The 20,682-nt window shown below is 43.9% G+C and overlaps 1 protein-coding gene across 3 annotated transcripts in view; it reads right to left on the bottom strand.

Moving 5' to 3' along the window:
• Positions 1–20,682, bottom strand: part of RDX (radixin) — a 100,381-nt gene that overhangs the window by 11,662 nt on the left and 68,037 nt on the right. For all 3 annotated transcript variants that reach the window (XM_089775625.1, XM_089775627.1, XM_089775626.1), the window contains 4 exons: positions 12,914–12,997; positions 12,298–12,444; positions 1,918–2,014; positions 757–920 (listed from right to left, as the gene is read on the bottom strand). In XM_089775625.1, coding sequence (XP_089631751.1) covers positions 757–920; positions 1,918–2,014; positions 12,298–12,444; positions 12,914–12,997 — 492 coding nt within the window. The remainder of the gene's footprint in view (positions 1–756; positions 921–1,917; positions 2,015–12,297; positions 12,445–12,913; positions 12,998–20,682) is intronic.

Raw genomic sequence — 20,682 nt, 5'->3', positions numbered from 1 at the left:
ACAATTTGTATCGACTATGCAATTAGTTGGTAGGACAGCTCTAAGCCAACACACCATGGAGGTAGCTCTAGGATCCGGCTCAAGCTGGGACTGAGCAGTTCTGTTAGTTCTGCATTTTTAATGTAGTAAAAGCTGCTGGGCTCTTACCACATTTAAAATGCAGAGGTGCAGCAATCAATGCAAGCCGGGACTGCTTGGTCCCGACTTGCACTGAGTCCAGCAGACCCGATTCATGGCAGACAGCTCTGTCTGCTGCAAACAGGGGCTGCTGCCAAAGCAGCCTCTGTTCACGGTGGCCAGGGCTGGCCATGGGCAGGGGATGCTCGGGCAGAAGCCTCTGTTCGTGATGGACAATCTAGCCGCCATGAACAGAGGCTGCTCCAACAGCAGCCTGTTTGTGGCAGACAGCTCAGTCCACCACAAATGGGCTGCTGCCCTGGGCTCGTGTGCATTTCAAAGACTGAAGCACCGCAGTGGGAACTGGCACGAGCAGAACTGCTTCAGTCTCTGCTTGTACTGTTTCCCCACTGCGCCCCTGCCCACCTCCCACCCACAGATGGTGCTGCGGGAGCTGGCTTTTAAGCTGGCTTCCCCCCTACTGTCTCCTGCTACCCCCCTTGCTGCTGGGGCGGGGGGGAGGGGAGAAATGTGAGCGACTTGTCAAATCACTACTCGACTATCTGAGAAGCTCATGCTTATCGGCTAGTCGACTAGTTGCTTACATCCCTAGTTCACGGAAGATTATTATTGTCATACCTTTCCAACTGTTTCTGATGTTTCTCCTCTCTAGCTTGGGCCTTCATCTGTTGCACTTCAATTGTATCAGGCTTCCTCCTCCTCATGTACAGTTCATGATTTCCCATACACAGTGCCAAAATCCGCTTATTAATTCTCAGACGAGGTGCATAAAAAACAAAATCCTAGCAACAAATTATTTTAAATTAAATTCTTCAAAATGCAGTTCTTATAGTCTAAAAATCTGGAATTTATGCTAAAATTAATATATTATATGTTTGTATTTGTAAGATTAAAGGTAAGTTTACAGCAATCTTGACATTTTAACCCTGGCAAGTCCAATGGCATAAATCTACAGCAATGTTCCCCAACTGTGGGTCATAACCCCACCAGTCGGTTGAAATGGGTCACGGGCCTGGCATGGGAAGGAGGCTCAAGATATGAGGAGTGTTGGAAAGTGAGCTTTCTCTGCACTAACCCTACAGTGGAAGCTCCTATCCTACATAACTGTGCCAGCTCCCCACTCTGGGCATTGCAACCTCGCGTATGGGGTCACTGTGCCACTTAATTTAGCCCAACCACCCCTCCATTATGGAGTGAGCCTACTTTCCAAGACCTCGGGCTCCTTCCTACTGCAGTGGATTTAGGGTTGTGGTATCCATTCAGAGAGACAAGGAGGACAATCATATATGATTTTGGAACCCAATCCCCAAATCTGGACCTTGGATGAGTGTCTCTCTCACATACCACAAACAAATAAAAAAGCAGTTAATGGATTACCTTAGTAAAAAGTTTGGGAATCACATATCTGCAGGATTACCAAACGAAAGAACTATAAATTTTATGAAAACATTAGGCAAACACTCACTATTCTATTTTAATATTTTAGCTAATTCATGAAATTTCATTTTGTGCCCCAATCTATATTTCAGAAGTAAAATGTTGCAGTGCTGGACAGCAGCAAAAAGTTGTAAAAAAACTGGGAAAAAGCAAACATGCAACTTTAAGGGGTACTATAGAGCAGCTGTCCAACCTGTGCTGCTAAAAGGAATTAGTGGGAAAATATCCAAAAAATCATCCAAACAACATCCAAAATATGGATAAGACAAGTTGAAGATAAAAATAGCATTCTCTCTATACTTTCCTCATACATCAAGGAAAATATCCCCAAACTTTACTTACAGGGGCCTTTTTGTCAATCGGCTTTATGACAAACTTTTTGTCATTAAATGATATGTTTCTGATTTCACTCCAAGGGAAACCAATCTTGGGTGTCAACCTTCAAAAAACAAACCCAAAAAGTGATATTTAAATCAGAAGCACAAAGATATGCATTTCCACCATATATTTAAATCCCTCTTTATTAACACTGTACTGTTTTTTTAATCACACTTTATATTATGGTTACATTTACAAACAATTAAATGAAGGAATGGTAGTTAACAGAGGTTTTAGTAGTTAATTTGTAACAATTATACTGTCCAGGGATTTCATTTAACTAACTACAGCACCTTCTACTGATGAGCTCTTTATTCTTTAATACACATACTATTAATGTTGTAAGACAGATAAAAATATTGATTCTTTATAAACAATTAGAAGTATACTTTTTATGAGTGACTTTTCAAAGAAACATTCAAAAGTCTGTTACTGTAAGATAGTTAAATAAATTTCCTTACGCATTTTTGCATCTTGATTAAAGTTAGTTGTGCAATTTGATTTGCTAAACTGATTTCCATAATTCAACATAAACATCATCCCCTGCATCCTAAATTAAATAATCGGATATAACTGATACCAGAAATAGTGGGAATGTGTTGTGCATCACATTACAGCAGTGATTAATATTTTTTCCAATTCGGACTTCTAGTATTTTCATGTTACAGTATCACAATTACATTCACTAGCAGCAGCACATCAGAACATCAGAAAGCGGACCCACTCACCTGTGCAGTAACTGACGTTCTTGGAGATGAGTGTCCCAGTGGGTACTCCACTGTATGTGTCAGCAATGTCCTTATAGGTCACGCAGGCCTGGTACCAGGCTCATGTATCTCTATGCCTTGACATCACGCGTGGCATGTGAGGCCCGTCTCCTTAGTTCCTTCTCTACAATGGTGACCACACAAAAAAAACTCCGAAGTAGAGGGAAGATGGGTGGGTGGTGGAGCACCCACAGGGACATTCATCTCAAAGAATATCAGTAACTGTGAGCGCCTCCTCTTCTTTCAGATATGTCACAGCGGGTGCACCAAAGTTGGTGACTGTAAAGCAGTACATTTTAAGGAAGTAGGGACTTTGGATCCCGTAGAAAGACTGGATAGTACTGCTTTGGCTTTAGCAATGGCAGACAGTGGGCCTTGAGTGAGTGCATAGTGTTTTGTGAAGGTATGCTCAGAGACCCAAGTGGCAGTTCTACAAGAGCCTGCTATCGGAAAATTGTGTAAGAACACTATAGATGTACAGACCACTCTCATGGAGTGTGCTCAAACAGAGGTAGGAGCGTTCATGTTGTTCCACTGATAGCATAATTGGATATAGTCCTATATCCAGTATGAAAGCCTGGGAGAAGAAACGGCTTTGCCTTTATTGCGCTCTGCTATGGATATGAAGAATTTGGGTGAGGATCTAAAGGGCTTAATCCTGTCAAGATAAAAGGATAGGTCAAGAACCTATGATGAGAACATGGTTTTCATCAGTAAGTGTAAGAAGTAACAGCTTGGCATTGGTTCAAATATTTGGCACATTAGAGAATTAAGAATGAGGTGAAGGTCCCAAGGTTCAGTCGGTGGTTTAACATCTGGGTAGAGGGCTTGGAGACTTTGGAGGAACCTCTGTCACTGGATGAAAGAATATGTAAGCGTCTATTTTTGGTGGATTGTTGTAATGGCTGCCAGGTGTACCTTTATGGAGCTTAAGGAGTGTCTGCATTGTTTAAGGTATAAAAGATATTCAAGGACTGCAGGAAGGGTTGCTGAGGCAGAAGAGATTAAGAACATAAGAACAGCCATCTTGGGTGAGACTGAAGGTCCATCTAACTCAGTATCCTGTCTTCCAGAGGGAGTGAACAAAACAAGTAATCATCACGTGAACCCTCTCTTGTTGTGCATTTCCAGCCTCTGACAAACAGAGGCTAGGGATACCATTCCTACCTCTCCTGGCTAATAGCCATTGATGGACCTAACATCCATGCATTTATCAAGTTCTTTTTTGAACCCTGTTAAAGTCTTGGTTTTCACAACATCCTCTGGCAAGGAGTTCCACAGGGTGCTCTCTGTGAACACAAACTTCCTTTTGTTTGTTTTAAACCTGCTACCTATTAATTTCATTTGGTGGCTCCTAGTCTTTATATTATGGGAACAAGTAAATGTTTTTTCCTTATTCACTTTTTCCATACCAGTCATGATTATATAGATCTCTATAATTACCCCCTTTAGTCTTCTATTTTCTAAGCTGAAAAGTCTCAGTCTTTTTAATCTCTCCTCACATGGGACCCATTCCAAACCCCTAATCATTTTTGTTGCCTTTACTGAACCTTTTCAATGTCAATATATCTTTTTTTACGTGAGGCGACCACATATGTACTCAGTATTCAAGATGTGGGTGTACCATGGTTTTATATAAAGGCAGTAAGATATTCTCTGTCTTATTTTCTATCCCTCTTTTAATGATTCCTAACATTTTGTTTGCTTTTTTGACTGCTGCTGCATACTGAGTGGGTATTTTCAGAGCACTATCCACAGTGACTCCAAGATCTCTCTCTTGAGTAGTCCCCATCATATTGTATGTATAGTTGGGATTATTTTTTCCAATGTGTATTACTTTACATTTATCAACATTTATCAGCAGTATTTGACATTTTATTGACCAAGTACTCCATGAGAGGACCTTCCCTCTTATCTTATGATACATTTGCTTTTGGTCAGGGATCCTGTCAAAGGCTTTCTGGAATTTAAGTATACTATATCCACTGGATTCCCCTTGACCATATGTTTGATGACCCCCTCAAAGAACTCTAGTAGATTAACAAGGCAAGGTTTCCCTTTACAGAAACCATGCTGACTTTTCCCCGAAAAAATTTTGTTCATCTATGTGTCTGACAATTTTATATTTTACTATAGTTTCAACTAATTTGCCCGGTACTGATGTTAGACTTACCAGTCTATAATTGCCAGGATCACCTCCAGAGCCCTTTTTAAATATTGGCATCACATTAACTATCATCCAGTCATTAGGTACAGAAGCTGATTTAAAGGATAGGTTACAAACCACAGTTAATAGTTCCACAATTTCACATCTAAGTTCCTTCAGAACTCTTGGGTGAATGCCATCTGATCCTGATAACTTATTACTGTTCGGTTTATCAGTTTGTTCCAAACCCTCCTCTAATGACACCTCGGTCTGGGACAACTCCTCAGATTTGTCATGTAAAAGAATGGCTCAGGTTTGGGAATCTTCCTAATGTCCTCAGCCATGAAGACTGAAGAAAAGAATTCATTTGGTTTCTCCGCAATGACTTTATCATATTTGAGTGCTTCTTTAGCATCTAGATCATCCAGAGGTCCCACTGGTTGTTTAGTAGGCTTCCATCTTATGTATTTAAAAAAACATTTTACTATTACTTTGAGTTTTTGAATAGCTGCTCTTCAAACTCCTTTTTGTCTTTTTTTATTATATTTTTACACTTAATTTGACAGAGTTTGTGCTCCGTTCTATTTTCCCTCACTAGGATTTGACTTCCACTTTTTAATAGGTGTCTTATCCTTTCACTGCTTCTTTTACTTGGTTGTTAAGCCATGGTGGCACTTTTTTGGTTTTCTTACTTTGTCTTTTAATTTGGGATATACATTTAAATTGGGCCTCTATTATGGTGTCATTGAAAGGTTTCCCTGCAGCCTGCAGGGATTTTACTTTAGTCACTGTACCTTTTAATTTCTGTTAAAGCTCCTCATTTTTGTGTAGTTTCCCTTTCTAAAATTAAATGCCACGGTGTTGGGCTACTGAGGTGTTTTTCTGACCACAAGAATATTACATTTTATTACATTATAGTCACTGTTTCCAAGCAGTTCAATAATATTTACCTCTTGGACCAGATCTTGCAATGCTCTTAGAACTAAATCAAGAATTGCTTCGCCCCTTGTGGGTTCCAGAACCAGCTGCTCAAAGAAGCATCAAGAAATTTTATGTCTGCATCCCATCCTGAGGTGGCATGTACCCAGTCAATATGGGAGTAGTTGAAATCCCCCACTGTTATTGTGTTTTTATTTTGATAGCCTCCCTAATCTACATTAGCATTTCATAGTCATTATTATGGTCAGGTGGTCAATAGTATACCCCTACATTCTTATTAGAGCATGGAATTACTATCCATAGAGATTCTATGAAGCATTTTAATTCGTTTAAGATTTTTACTGCATTTGATTCTACATTTTCTTTCACGTATAGTACCACTCCACCCAGATGTGTGGTTTTTTTTGATAGAGCACTAGTGGGGAAATTTTGTCCATTTATGCTGGTAGCTTTTGCATGTGTACTCTGTATAGCAAAACATCGATCTTTGAATGGGTTCTGAGCATTCTAACTCTTGAGTAGAAAACCATTGAGGTACCAGGCTTTGAGGTGCAGTATGTGAAGGCTGGGATGCTGTGCCTGTGTTCCAGGCTTGATAGGAAATTGGGGTTTAGTGGAAGAGTGACTGGAGGGAATAAAGGCATCTGGGTGAGGAAGGAATACCATGGTTGTCCAGGCCATGAGAGAGTTATGAGTATGACTCTAGCTCTGTCCATTCAAATTTGTTGTACCATTCCTTTTGAGTAGCAGTATTGGTGGGACGGCATATACGAGACCATGGTTCCATCCGATTAGGAATGCATCTCCCAGAGAGTGTATGCCTAGCCCTACTCTGGAACAGAAGTCCAGGCAATTTTAGTTGTGTGAAACTGGAAAAAGACTGATTTTGTGGTGGCCCCACAGATCAAAAGCTGAGTTGATGACTTTGTCGTTTCTCTTTATTCATGCTCTTAGAGAAGAGAGCTGATGAGTTTATCCATGGTAGTAATGAGGGACACAGGAAGGTAAAAGATGGATATTGTTATTTTGTGTTGGACACACCAGTTCTAGTCTCATGGATTCCATGCAGAGGGTGTGGGATTGAGCTCCTCCTTGCTTATGTAAAACATGCAGGCTATATAGTTGATGTAAATCCTTATGTGTCTGTCCCCCATGAAAAAGAGAAACTGAAGGCAAACATGTTGGGCATCCCGATGACAGAGTATGTGGAGCAATCTTTCTGAGATGGAGCATAAGCCCTGAGCGGTGTGACTCCCAAGATGTACTCTCACCCTATAAGGGAGGCATCTGAATGTTAGGTCTGTAAACTGTACTCAGCCATCCCTGGAAGCATCATAGAGAGAGGAATTCATTTTGAACTACTATGTTGAAGGCAGCCACGTTTTCGAGTAACTGGAGACACCATAAGCTGTATGGAACCTGCAGGCTCCCCTGCAGCTTGTTTATGAAGGCCTTGATGTTGCTGAATCTATTGCATGGGAGGGAAGTGATTACCATTGCTGGATTGAGAGGAGCTCTTATAAATTGTAAATAGAATAACTGTGGATTTTCTTATGTTTATATGTAGGCTGAAGGAGTGAAAACAGCGGATGGTCATAAGGATGCTTAGTTGAGAATCCTGCAGGGAACGTGCCTTCACGAGGCAGTCATCCATGTAAGGGAAAATAATGCCTGTCTTTCTGAAGTCAACAGTTAGTACCACCTCAGAAAGAAAGGGATTATTTTCCCTTACCAAGAAAGTTTCTGGAAGAAAATGTTGGCACTGTGGAGAGGTCAAGAAGTAAGACCTGTACTGGTAGTGATTGTGATCTAGGACAGACCAGAGAAAATGTCTGAGCTGTATGTACAGGCAGTCCCCGACTTACGCGCATCCGACTTCTGTCGGATCCGCACTTACGAACGGGGCTCTCTCGCTCCGGAGGTGGAGGTAGCAGATTGCTACCTGCGAGCTCCGGGGCGAGAAAGCCCCGTTCGTAAGCTGCTCCGGTGCCCCTGGTCTGCTGGAGACCGTCTCCAGCAGACCAGGGGCACCGGGCGGGTTCCCGCGCTTCTGAAGCTTTGCCAGAGCAAAGCCTCAGAAGCGCGGGGAACCGCCGCTGCTGCCGCTTGAGACCCAGTGCCTGTGGTCTGCTGGGGACCGTCCCCAGCAGACCACAGGCACTGGGTCTCAAGCGGCAGCAGCGGCGGTTCCCCGCGCTTCTGAGGCTTTGCTCTGGCAAAGCCTCAGAAGCGCGGGAACCCGCCCGCTGCTGCCGCTTGAGTCCCGGTGCCTGTGGTCTGCTGGGGACAGTCCCCAGCAGACCACAGGCACCGGGACTGAAGCCGCAGGCGCGGGGGGGGGGGGGGGTCCCGCGCCTCTGAGACTTTGCCAGAGCAAAGCCTCAGAGGCGCGGCACCCCGCTGCCGCTGCTGCTCTGCTCCCCGTGTCCCTGGTCTGCTGGGGGGGGGGGGGCGCGGATAGTGTGCCCCCCCCAGCAGACCAGGCTTTTGTTTTGGACCCTGGAGCAGAGCAGCTGGGGCGCTGTGGATTGGTCCTGCAGCACCCGCTCTGGGCACTACTGGACCAACCCGGCAGCACCCCAGCTGCTCTGCCCCAGGTCCTGATTCAGCTGCTGCTGGTCAGTTTCAGCAGTGGCTGAATCAGGACGCCTGGGGCAGAGCAGCTGGGGTGCTGCTGGGTTGGTCCAGTAGCGCCGAGGGGTGCTACTGGAGCAACCCAGCAGCACCCCAGCTGCTCTGCCCCAGGCGTCCCCAAGTCAGCCGCTGCTGAAACTGACCAGCGCTGACTACAGGAAGCCCGAGGCAGAGTTGCTCTGCCCCAGGCTTCCTGGAATCAGCGCTCATCAGTTTCAGCAGCAGCTGACTTGGGGAAGCTTGGGGTTCTTAAGTTGAATCTGTATCTAAGTCAGAACTGGCGGTCAGTTTCAGCAGCGGCTGAATCTGGACGCCAGTTCCGACTTACATACAGATTCAACTTAAGAACAAACCTACAGTCCCTATCTTGTACGTAACCCGGGGACTGCGTGTATAGTAACATGAAAACGTGCGCTTTGAAGGTTGAGGGATGAAAACCAATTCCCCTGCTCTAGTACTGGAATAATGGTTGTGAGGGTCACCATTTTGAATCTCTGCCTTTTCATATATCTGTTCAGAGCCTTGAGATCAGAATTAGGTGCCATTTTTCTTTTCTGTGTGAAAATAATGGGAGTAGACCCCATTCCCTTTGTATTGGGTCAGTACAAGTTCTATGGCTCCAACTTGGAGATGTTGAAGGAACAGCTGTTTGTGAGAGTGTTCCCTGAAGGGGGCAAGGTAGGGAGTACTGATGTGAAGAGAATGACTTAACCTAATCAGATTGTTTGCAGAACCCATCTACCTGAAGTGAGAGCATGACAATTGTTTTAAAATGGGAGGAAACGGTAACCAAATAGTTTGGGAAATATTCATGGAACTGGAGCAGGTGAGAGATTTTCCAAACTCTCGGCTAATTCCTCAAATCTGTTAGATTGAAGAGTTCGAGGCACGGTGGATGTTGTTGGATGTTGAGACTGATGTTGATCATATGGTCTTTGTGATTGTTGTGAATATGTGGGGGTAACGTGGCCTTGGATAAGGCTAATATCTATACTGTCATTAGATGCTGATGTGTGGATGTCAAGAGAGCAGAGAGTAGCCTGGAGTCCTTCATAGTATGCAGGACCTTGTTGGTCTCTGCAGTGAAGAGCTTTTCTCCATGGAATGGGAGGTCCTCTGGTGTGGATTGTATCTCACATGTGAAGGAGGAGGAATTAAACCACCATGTTCGTCACAGACAACAGCCTTAGCAATATACCTGGCAGCCATATCTGTGCTGATAAGAGCATCCTGGAGAGTGGTGAGTGAGATGTGTAACCCTCTGCTATCATCACTTTGAATTACTGTCTCTGCCTCAGGGATATCATTAAACTTTGAATAGTTGTTGTGGTCATATTTGCTCAGGAGGGCTGTATAATTGGCTAAATTATAGGGTGGACTAAGACTAAATTGTTGGCTGAAGGGAGCCTTTTACTATCACAATCTGAAGGTGTAGAATGGAAGTGTTGCTGTTTGCTCTTCTGAAGAGGAGTTTCCACCACCAGGGAGTCTGGGGCAGAGTGTTTAAATAAGAAATCCGAATCCTTGGGTGAGACTTATTTCCTATCTGCTCTTTTGCAGGTAGGTGTTATGGTGACTGGAGTTTTCCAGATGATTCTTGCAGGGTGATCTTCAAGGATGTTGCTGATTGCAAAATATGAGAGAGCTCATGTTAGTTTTCTGTAACTCCTTCAAGAGTGATGTTGAACTATGTAGCTATCCTCTTGAAAAGTTCCTCAAAGTGGGTAAAGTCGTCCATTGCCATAAGAGAGAGTGTCATAAAGGCTTCGTCTGGTGAAGAAGATGAATTAGTGGCGTCTGGCTAAGTGTCCGGGGCCAATGATTGTATTTGTGGGAGAACCGGTTCCTCCTGCCCCTCTGTGGGTACAGAGTGATGGTACAGAGGAGGAGATTTACTGTGAACAGCCTTTCTCCATCCTCTTTGGAACCTGCCTTCAGGAAATTGAAGGCTGCTATCAAATCCCCTCTCACTCCTCTCTTCAACACACTAAACAAACCCAATTCCTTCAGCCACTCCTTGTAGGTCATGTGCTCCAGCTCCCTTATCATTTTTGTCACCCTCCGCTGGACCTTCTCCAATGCATCCACATCCTTTCTATAGTGGTGGCCCAGAACTGGACACAATACTCCAGATGTGGCTTCACCAGAACTAAATAAAGGGGAATAATCACTTCTCTGGATCGGTTGGCAATGCTCCTCCTAATGTACCCTAATATGCCATTAGCCTTCTTGGCTACAAGGGCACACTATTGACTCATATCCAGCTTCTCATCCACTGTAATCCCCAGGTCCTTTTCTGCTGAACTGCTACTTAACCATTCAGTCCCCAGCCTGGAACAATGCCTGGGATTCTTCTGTCTCAAGTGCAGAACTCTACACTTGTCCTTGTTGAACCTCATCAGATTTCTTGTGGCCCAATCCCCTAATGTGTCCAGGTCACTCTGGACCCTATGCTTATCCTCCAGCATATCTACTTCTCCCCCTAGCTTAGTGTCATCTGAGAACTTGCTGAGGGTGCAATTCAATCCCTTACCTAGGTCATTAATAAAGAGGATGAACAAAACCGGTCCTAGAACAGATCCTTGGGGCACTCCACTTGAAACTGACCACCAACCTTACATCAAGGTGTTGATCACTACCCATTGGACCCGACAGTCTACATGTCACGCAGCATTTAAAAATCTGGTGAATCATGCATGCTGTCTAACTATAAAGAGAAAGATAGGGAAAGTTTTAAAGAGAATAAGATGAACCAGGATAAGAGAAACTTATCTCAAGAATAGGTAGTAACTACTTGTCTAATTTAAAGGTAGGAAAGAAAGCAGAATTTTTTTTTCTCTGAGGAACACTGCAGAGCTCTGTCTCAGTCTGGGGATGGTGGAGAAGGAACTGTGGAGAGGAGCCATGCATACATGATGTCAAGGCACAGAGGCATGCGAGCTGGGCATTGTGCCTACGCGGCCTACAAGGTCATTGCTTTAAAAACTTCCAATTGACGGTATATGAACACACTGATATCTACAGTAGAGCACCCACAGGGACATCTCCTGAAAAAGATGTATTTCTTTCTACTTCAACACCCTAAATGAATAATTCCTCCAATTCCTAGAAGCTACAATGCCATCTAATGGCAATATACATTTGCCAAGGATACTCTCAAAGATTACATTTATTAGTTTAAAGGCATGTATTTAAATGTAGATGGTAATAACCATCTGATATTGAGCTCACAATGTTTAACTTCAAATCATAAATATTCTGTTTGCAAATATTATTATTAAGAGAAGTTTTCTTATATATCCTTTCCCTATCATTTAAGATATAAAAAGAAAACAAAAGAGGAATGGGTAGACAGCAAGCTTTCCCAACCTCATCAATAGAACAATGGTGTTACAATCTATTAAGTTTTATTTGAATAATAAAATAATTACACTTCACATCAGCACAGCTTTGTTCTATAAGCTCTGCTTCTAACTGCAGCTATTACAAATAAAATGCTTCCTATTTTAAGAGTACTTCCATTTCTGCCATACTAACAGGATTATTTATTTATTCTCACACTCACTAAAGCCAAAAGTGAGAAGCACAGAGAGCATCCATACAAAAAAAAGCTTTGTAAGCCACTCAATCTTCAAAATGCAGAAGTCCAAATAGAAACCCACAAAGTAGGAGTAAATTAAACCTTAATTTAGAGGATTTAAAAAACCTTCAATAGTGAATTTTTCTTTTACTTTCTTGCTTCTATTATTTAGTCCAATATCTTTGGGACAAAACTGTATCTTATTACATGTATGTACAGTGCCTAACAAAAGGGGTCTTAATCTATATTGTGACATTATTAGACATATAACAACTTACTTGTCATCATGCTCATAAATATTCAGACCTAAAGCATCAACACCTAGCCACAATTCAGTACCCTTTTTATTCTTTATTTCAAAGTAGTTGACTCCATACATTTCTAGGTCTTGTGCAATCTTGAGGTATTCCATCATAGAATCTTCCCTGATGAGAGAACACAGCATAACTAAGACAAATGAAAAATAAATAATATATAGGAATGGAGAAACTAAATGCCTACATTTGAAACGTCAAGTAAATAATTTTATTTAATTCCTCTTGAAGAATTCACCCAGAATTCTTTCCAAGTATGTATACAGCTGTCAACACAATAATATCAGAGATTCTTCACATTCGTTATGTTTTAATCTCAAACACCACTGCGAGCTAGGGAAGTATTACATCCGTTTTACAGATGGGGAATGGAGGCACATGATAGATACATTGGGCAAGTTAGTTAACACACTCAAATCTAGTGCCCTATCCAAGAGACCATCCTTCCTATCAGACTTGGATAGGAAAGAAAAAAAAAAAAAAAAAAAAAAAAAGGAGAGACTGTTAAACAAGACCAAATAATTTGAAATTAAAAATCCCACAAAACTTACAATACATGGGACAATTCCTACATAATTACCTTAACATTCCTCTATGTTCTTCATGCCAGTTCTGTATTCTTTCTTCCCACTGTTCTTTTGTCAGTTTGTGCTGTTCTAGAACACTGTCAATAAAAGAGATGGGTATGAACTGAAAATGACAATCTCTTCCATAAAATATACAAATAAATTCAGGTATAGAGCTGATTATATACAATATCCTATAAACGATAATTAGTAACACAATATTTATTACAAATATAGTTGAACAGATTCAGAGGTAAAATATTTAACTGGCATTGTCACTGATACACCCTTTGGAAAAAAAATATCAAATTTTACAAAGTACTCCAAGATGTCTAAAATGGTGAAATCAATCTTTTGAGGAAAACCTCCCACTCCAAATTCAGTTTTAACAACAGCTTTTAAACTTTCATTGTAACACAAGCCAAAACATATTGTATTTAAATACATCCATAGACAATTTTAATTCATTGCCTCAGCAATTTAAATCTGTGGAATAAAGTTACTGTGTTTGAAAATAAACTAGACAAATTATAGAATAATTAAAAAAAACCTTCCAACTCTTGTAGCATGAATTACAGAACTTCAATATACCCACAAATACACCACAAATTTTCAATTTATTAGTAGAACTAAACCATGAGTTCTGCTGTTAGCTGGGAAAGAATGTGGGCATGGGGAGTTGCAAAAGAAATAAAAAGGCTTCAGGTTTTAAACTAACAATGTCACAAGCAGTTTTAAACATAAATGTGTTCGTTTGTTACAGTGATGGTGTTTCAACCCATTAGAATTTATCAGCATAGTACAGCAATGTGGCCAGGTACAGCAACAGCAAAAACCAAGTGCACAATGTAAGGAACTGTTTAGTTATGTTGATATTAAAATAAATGTTTTTTGCGTGTCTTCTTAAAGTTAAATCACAAAACGTTTTCTTTTACTTTTAGCCACCTGGCTAACTTTCTGAAATTCCTACAAAAACTATTTTAAAGGGTGAATGGTCAGAAGAGGGAGTACAGCAGTGAACTTACTGAAGAAATCAGCTCAATTGTGTTCAAGATCTTCCTTGTTATCGACAGAAGTAACATTTCCTACTTTTTTCACTCTATCTAGCATCATTCAATGATAGATGAGTGAATTGGATTTTGTTTTGCCTCATCCACCAATAATTTAATTCATACAATAATACAATTCCAGTACAGATCCTTACTGATGATGATTCAGAACTTAGAATAAAAAAGAACTTGCGCTTCATACCCAGGGCAAAGTTAGGGCACCCCGTCAGTTGATGTAATACATACATGGAGTGTTGTCCATGAGGGCACATACTGTCTGGCCACAGATGAGTGGTAGGAAATGAAGACAGGTGTCGCGGACTACTCTAAGGCCCAAAACATTGATGCGCAGTCTCACCTCTTGGTGCGACCATCTGCCCTGGACCGTGTGATGTCTGTAGTGAGGGCCCCAGCCCAGAAGGGAAGCATCTGTAGTTATTACCTATGAGGGGCCTAGGCGGTGGAAGGGCACTCCGGAAAGGAGATTGTGTGGGCAACTCCACCACCACAGATATGTCAACCAATGTAGTGAGTGTAACTCACTTGATGACACTGTGTTGATTGAGATATACACTGATGCTAGCCAAGCCTGTAGGATCTCATATGTAGTCTTGTGAGAGGTACACAGTAGTGGCTGCTGTGTGGCCTAGGGACTGAAGACATGTTTGAACGTTTGTCACTGGGACTTAGAGAATATTGTCTATTATGTTGCACAGAGTGTGAAAGCAGTTTAGAAGAAGAAAGGGCCTGGCCATGGTAGAGTCTAGTAGGGCTCCAATGAATTCTATTCTCTGGATGGATCCAGAATAGATTTCTGTGCATTTATCAGAAGACCCAGGTGGGAGAAAATGCTTGGGTAATGTCTGTCATGATTGTCGTTTGTTGTCATGAAGTCCTCTTGATTAGGCAGTCATTTAGGTACAGGAATATGATGACACTCTGCTTTCTGAAGAAGGCCATCATTATGGCCAGAGTCTTAGAAAACATGTGGTGCTATTGTGATAGCCCAAAGAGGAGGACACAGTATTGGTAATGTTCTTTACCCATCCTAAACTGGAGGAATCTTCGGTGGGCAGGGTGTATTGTTGTATAAAAATATAAGTCTTGGAGATCAAGGGCTGAGAACCAGTCCCCCTTGTCCACTGCAGGAATGATGGCTCTTAAGGTCACCATCCTGAACTTGTTGCAGACAAACTTGTTGAGTCTCCTGAGATCTAATATGGGTCTCCACCCCCCGTTTTGTTTGTTTTTTGTTTTTTGACAGTAAGGAAATAGTTGGAATAGAAACCTCTTCTGTGAAATGTGGGTAGCACTCACTCTATAGCCCCCAGACTGAGTAGTTTTTGAGCATCTGCTTGTAGAAGGGGCTCATGATAGGGGTCCCTGAAGAGTGACAGGGAGGGAGGGTGGGTAAAGTATAGACATAATGGGAATGATATAGTCAGTTCTTATGATCTCGAGGACCAACTGGTCCATAGTGAGGAGAGCCCCCTGGTGATACAAGGGTCTCAACCAATGATGGAAAGTATGGATGGTGTGCATTGGATTTGAAGGGTGGTTGCTCAGGCCTTCAACCACACCTTCAAATTTGCTGTTTAGGTACCGCTGACTGAGGGGCAGACTACTGGGTGTGTTGAGTTCTTCTTCTATTTGGTTGTTTTGATCTGTTATTGAAGGGCCTCTGATGTTGACTTTGGTAGGAAGTACGCTATACCAGAAATCACAGGATATCTCCTTCTCTAACTGGGCGGTGTATACATTCCGAATGTTCAGATGGCTGTGCATGAATCTTTCAGAGAGTGGAGTACATCATCAGTTTTGGCTGCAAAAAGCAGATTCCTGTCAAAAGGCAGGTCCTCTAGCTTGGTTTGTAGTTCACAGGAGACACCAAATGATTGCAGCCATGAGGCATGACAAATGCCACTGCGGTTGATCTGGCCACTGTGCCTATTACATCCATAGATGCTTGGAGTGCCGTTCAGGCAATGGATGGGCCCTCCTTCATAATGGACTTGTAGCTATGATCTCTTTTATTCAGGGAAGTCATGTAGCAACTCCTGCAACCTGGTGTAATTGGCAGAGTCATAATTGGCAAGGAGAGCCATGTAACTGGAGATTCTAAACTGGATGACAGCCAAAGAATAGACTTTCCTCCCCCAAAAGTCAAGTCTTTTATGTTGTCTTGGAGTGTATATTTGAACCGTGGATGTCTGGAACAATGACGGAAAAATCTACCACCTAAGAGTTTGGCTGAGGGTAGGAGAAGAAAAAAATCCATCCTCTTCGCTGGGACAAAGTACTTTCTGTTGGCCCTGTGATTAGTCTGCAAGATAGAGGCTGGTGTCTGTCATATGGCTTCAGATGGTTCCATGATAGCTTCGTCTATTCGTAGTGCTATCTTGGAAGATGTGGTGGGCTGCAGAATTTTAAGCAGCTTGTGCTGCTTTTCTTGTACCTATTGTAAGGCTGTCTTGTGACTACTGTACTACCCTCTTAAACAATTCCTGAAATTGCTTCAGGTTGTCAGCAGGGAGAAGAGGAAAGAAACACAGCCTCGTCAGGGGGTGAAGAGGACTGCTGAGGTGGACACTGAGTCAGACTGAGGTAAGTTATCATCTTCCTCTGCAGGACCTATCTGAGTTGTGGCCAAAGGTGATGGTGGGGAATGGGTCAGAGAAGATTGAGTAGTCTGTGGAGGAGGCCTTGTTATTGTGCATACCTCTAAGGTAGCTGCTGTTGACTCCCAAATCAGTGCCAATGAGATGGCCGAGTTGTTACCTAATTTCACTGGAGACCAACCCAGGGTTACATTTACATTGATTTATTCAATGCTGCTTTTGGATCAAGCGAAAAGGGAATGGAACTCTTCACACACATTCATACACTCAGACACTTATACACGCAACAAATTGTGCAGAGAGAGCAGAAAGCCAAGCATGGTAGGTTAGGTGTGTCTGCCTGCAGTCACTAATCTGGGCCAATGAGCTGATCGTACAGCCTGTAGTCTGCATGCTTTCTTCTCTTTGGAGCCTCCCAGTTTAATAATCTCACACAATAAGTCCTTTCTCTGTGTCCATCACGAAGAGGCCCGTCCAGCTCATTCTCCTCATGCATATTCGTTTCTTCTTCTCATCTTCACTGCACCTCCACTTCTTGTCTCTCTCACGTGCAAGCAAAGATTAGGTCAAATCCCACCAAGCTCAAGCTCCTGGCTCTAAGTCTATAGCCTCATGGCTCCTCTCCACAAAGGCACAGACATTACCCTATCCTCCTTCCTCCCTCTCTCCCCCCCTCACCCCACCCCCATTGTCACAAGGTAGAATGTTACAGAGCCTAAAGACTGTACAAGTAATAGCTGGAAGTTACAAAGCCTGCATGAAGTTGCAGAACTTGAAACATTACATGAAAGTTGCATGGCTTACAATGGAAACTGACATAACTTAGAACAACTGAGTTACATGGCTTACAATAACAAACAGCCACATGACTTGCAATGGCTGAAACTGACAACTTATAATACAAAAAGTTACATGTCTTTCATTCACATTATACTGGACTGGGTGGAGTTTTACACAACATGAGGAAAAATGGCTCCCAGGTCCAGTGCCAGGTCCACTGCCCAGGGAAAACCAATGAAGGCTAAATTCCTCAAATCTAGGAGAGTGCAGAGGTGTCTTATCCACCGGCATTGGTGAAGAAGGTACTGATGGTTGTGACATGTGGTGCAGAGCCTCTGTTCTGTGCAATCTAAGCTTTGGCACTTGCGGTGCCGGCGTGTACTTTGGTGTTGATGCGCACTGAGAATTCAAAGGTTTCAGCACTGGCGGGGGCAGCATGTCTGCCTTTGTCAGGGTATGTCTACACTACAAAGTTAGTTCGAACTAACAGACGTTAGTTCGAACTAACTTTAATAGGCGCTACACTAGCGCTCCGCTAGTTCGAATTTAATTCGAACTAGCGGAGCGCTTAGTTCGAACTAGGAAAACCTCATTTTACGAGGATTAAGCCTAGTTCGAACTAGCTAGTTCGAATTAAGGGCTGTGTAGCCCCTTAATTCGAACTAGTGGGAAGCTAGCCCTCCCCAGCTTTCCCTGGTGGCCACTCTGGCCAACACCAGGGAAACTCTATGCCCCCCTCCCGGCCCCGGACCCCTTAAAGGGGCACGGGCTGGCTGCGGTGCCCGTGCCAGGTGCAAGCCTGCCAGCACCCAGCCAGCAGACCCGGCACCTGGCACGGATCGAGCCAGCCACCCGATGCCCCCCAGCCCTCCCCCTCTTCCCGGGACCAGGCTGGCGGCTCCCGGGAGCTTGCCCGGGACCGCAAGAGGCGGGCACCCGCCTCGGCTAGAGCGAAGATTGTGGACCTTGTTCACGATCTCCGCACTAGGCACAGGAAAGTGGCCGGCTTGGGCAGGAGAGCTGCCAGCCTGGCCACCCAGGAGCAGGTGTGCATGAAAATCAAGGGGGTCCACTGAGACCCCCGACCCTGAGCCCTGAGCTTACAGTGGCCGTCCTGGGTCAGACCAAAGGTCCATCTAGCCCAGTAGCTTGTCTGCCGACAGCAGCCAACCATAGGGACCCTGGAGGGGATGGACCGAAGACAGTGACCAAGCCATTTGTCTCATGCCATCCCTCTCCAGCCTTCCACAAACTTTGGGCAGGGACACCAGTCCTACCCCCTGGCTAATACCATTCCATGGACCCAGCCTCCATCACTTGATCTCACTTCCCTTTAAACTCTGTTTCACAGCCTCCTGCAGCAAGGAGTTCCACAGGTTGACTATTTGCTTTGTGAAGAACTACTTTCTGTTACTAATTTGAAGCCTGCTACCCATTCCTTTCCTTTGGTGTCCTCTAGTCCTTCTTTATAGGAACTAATGAAGAACTTTTATATATGCACCCTCTCCACCCAACTCCTGCTTTTAGAGACCTCTATCCTGTCCCCCCTCCGTCTACTCTTTTCTAAGCTGAAAAGTCCCAGTCTCTTTAGCCTCGCTTCATAGGGGACCTTTTCCCAAACCCTGATCATTTTAGTTGCCCTCCCTCTCCCAGCCTCTCTCTTCCCCTCTCCCACCTCCTTTTCCCAGTCTCCCCCAGTTTTGTTCAATAAAGACAGATTCCATTTTTTAACACAATTGTCCTTTATTTTGTACATCAAGAAAAGGGGCTAGGGAAGGGTAAGTGGAAGGAGGTGAGGGAGGAATGGGGTATGAGCCCCCGATGGGGAGGACTGGGGTGGCTCTGTGGGCTTCTGGGGGTGGAAGCTCTCCTGCAGCCCCCCAATTGCCCCCTCTCCTCAGATGGCAGCCTGCGGCAAGTGCAGCCGGGCTGATGGCCGAGTGGTGTGATGTGCCCAGTGTGGGTACTCTGGGCACTCCAAGCCAGGACTGGTTTTCAAGCGGGGCACCCCTGAGAACTGTCTGTCCGGGGTGGGAGTCGGGTCCCTTTAAGCGCAGCCCTCGGCTAGCCTGAGACAGCATCTCCACGCTCTAAGTTCTTCTCTGATGCCCTGCCAGCACTGCTTCCGGCCATCCTTAAGCCCTGTTCAGGGTCCACTTAATGTGGACATGCTAGTTCGAATTAGCAAAATGCTAATTCGAACTAGTTTTTAGTTCTAGACGCGTTAGTTCTAATTAGCTTAGAATTAACTCTGTAGTGTAGACATACCCTCAGTTCCAGTACTGCCGGCACGGAGGCAGTGCCCTTCCTCTTAGGTTCCAACTCAGAGCCTTTTGGTGTCGTTTTCTGTTTTTGTGCTGTGCCAGAGATAGACAGCATGGGGGAACGCCTGGCATGCAAAATGTTGATGGTGCGGCCAGTAAGGACAGTGCCAGGAAGACTCAGTATTTATGAAAGTCTCACGTGGATGATTAATTGGCCCTTTTCCTCAGACGTTCTGAAAGAGCAGTTGTCTTTGCTTCTGGCAGTAGGATGGATTTTCATCACAACAAATATTTAAGCCTCATCTCCTGGTCTTTCCTGGCCCTGGCGGTCATATTCTGAAAGTGTAGGCATTTCTGTGCCACATGGCCTTCGCCTAGGCACTTTGTACAGGAGGCATGCCCATCTGAAGCAGGCACTGAATCTCTGTATGAGTCACTTTTTTAAACCCAGGAGGACCTAGCATGTTGGCAAACTAGGACGAAGAACTTGGAGAACGGAAAAAAGGAAAACTGAGGAGCAAACATTTTTTTTTTTTTTTGAAGAAAAACGAACTAGAACTAACGACTAAAAAACAGGAAAACTTATGGACAAATTAAATGGTTTTTCTATTATTTTTCTAGTGAAAAAAGCACTACTTGAAACTCCATCTTCTTCCAAAGACAGTAGAAAAGGAACTGAGGGGGACCCGAACCATGCGCGCAGTTAATGGACGAAGACCGTGCAAGACAGCTGCTGTGCATACACAGCAGTGCACGCATGCACTGCTAGTCTAAAAATCTCCGATCGCTGGTTCAAGGACGCATTGACACCTGAATGGACTGCCCACAGGGACACCACTCAAAGGAGAAGTGAGAAATAGGAACCCAGCACACGGCTCACCTGGACTACAGGGAGGGAGGAGCCAGCATGCAGCTTAGCTGGAGTGCAAGGAGGGAGGGAGGAGCCAGTGCGTAGCTCAGCTACAGCGTGGCAGGGGCCAGCTGATTATCAGGAGGGAGGGCAGGACAGAGGTGGGGCCAGCAGCATAAGGCCAGAAATTACCTCCTCTGGTCCAGCAAAATCCCTTATCCA

The sequence above is a fragment of the Pelodiscus sinensis genome, chromosome 1, assembly GCF_052426305.1.
Source record: "Pelodiscus sinensis isolate ZL-2025 chromosome 1, ASM5242630v1, whole genome shotgun sequence".
Lineage (NCBI taxonomy): Eukaryota > Metazoa > Chordata > Testudines > Trionychidae > Pelodiscus > Pelodiscus sinensis.
This window is presented reverse-complemented; position numbering and strand designations above follow the sequence as displayed.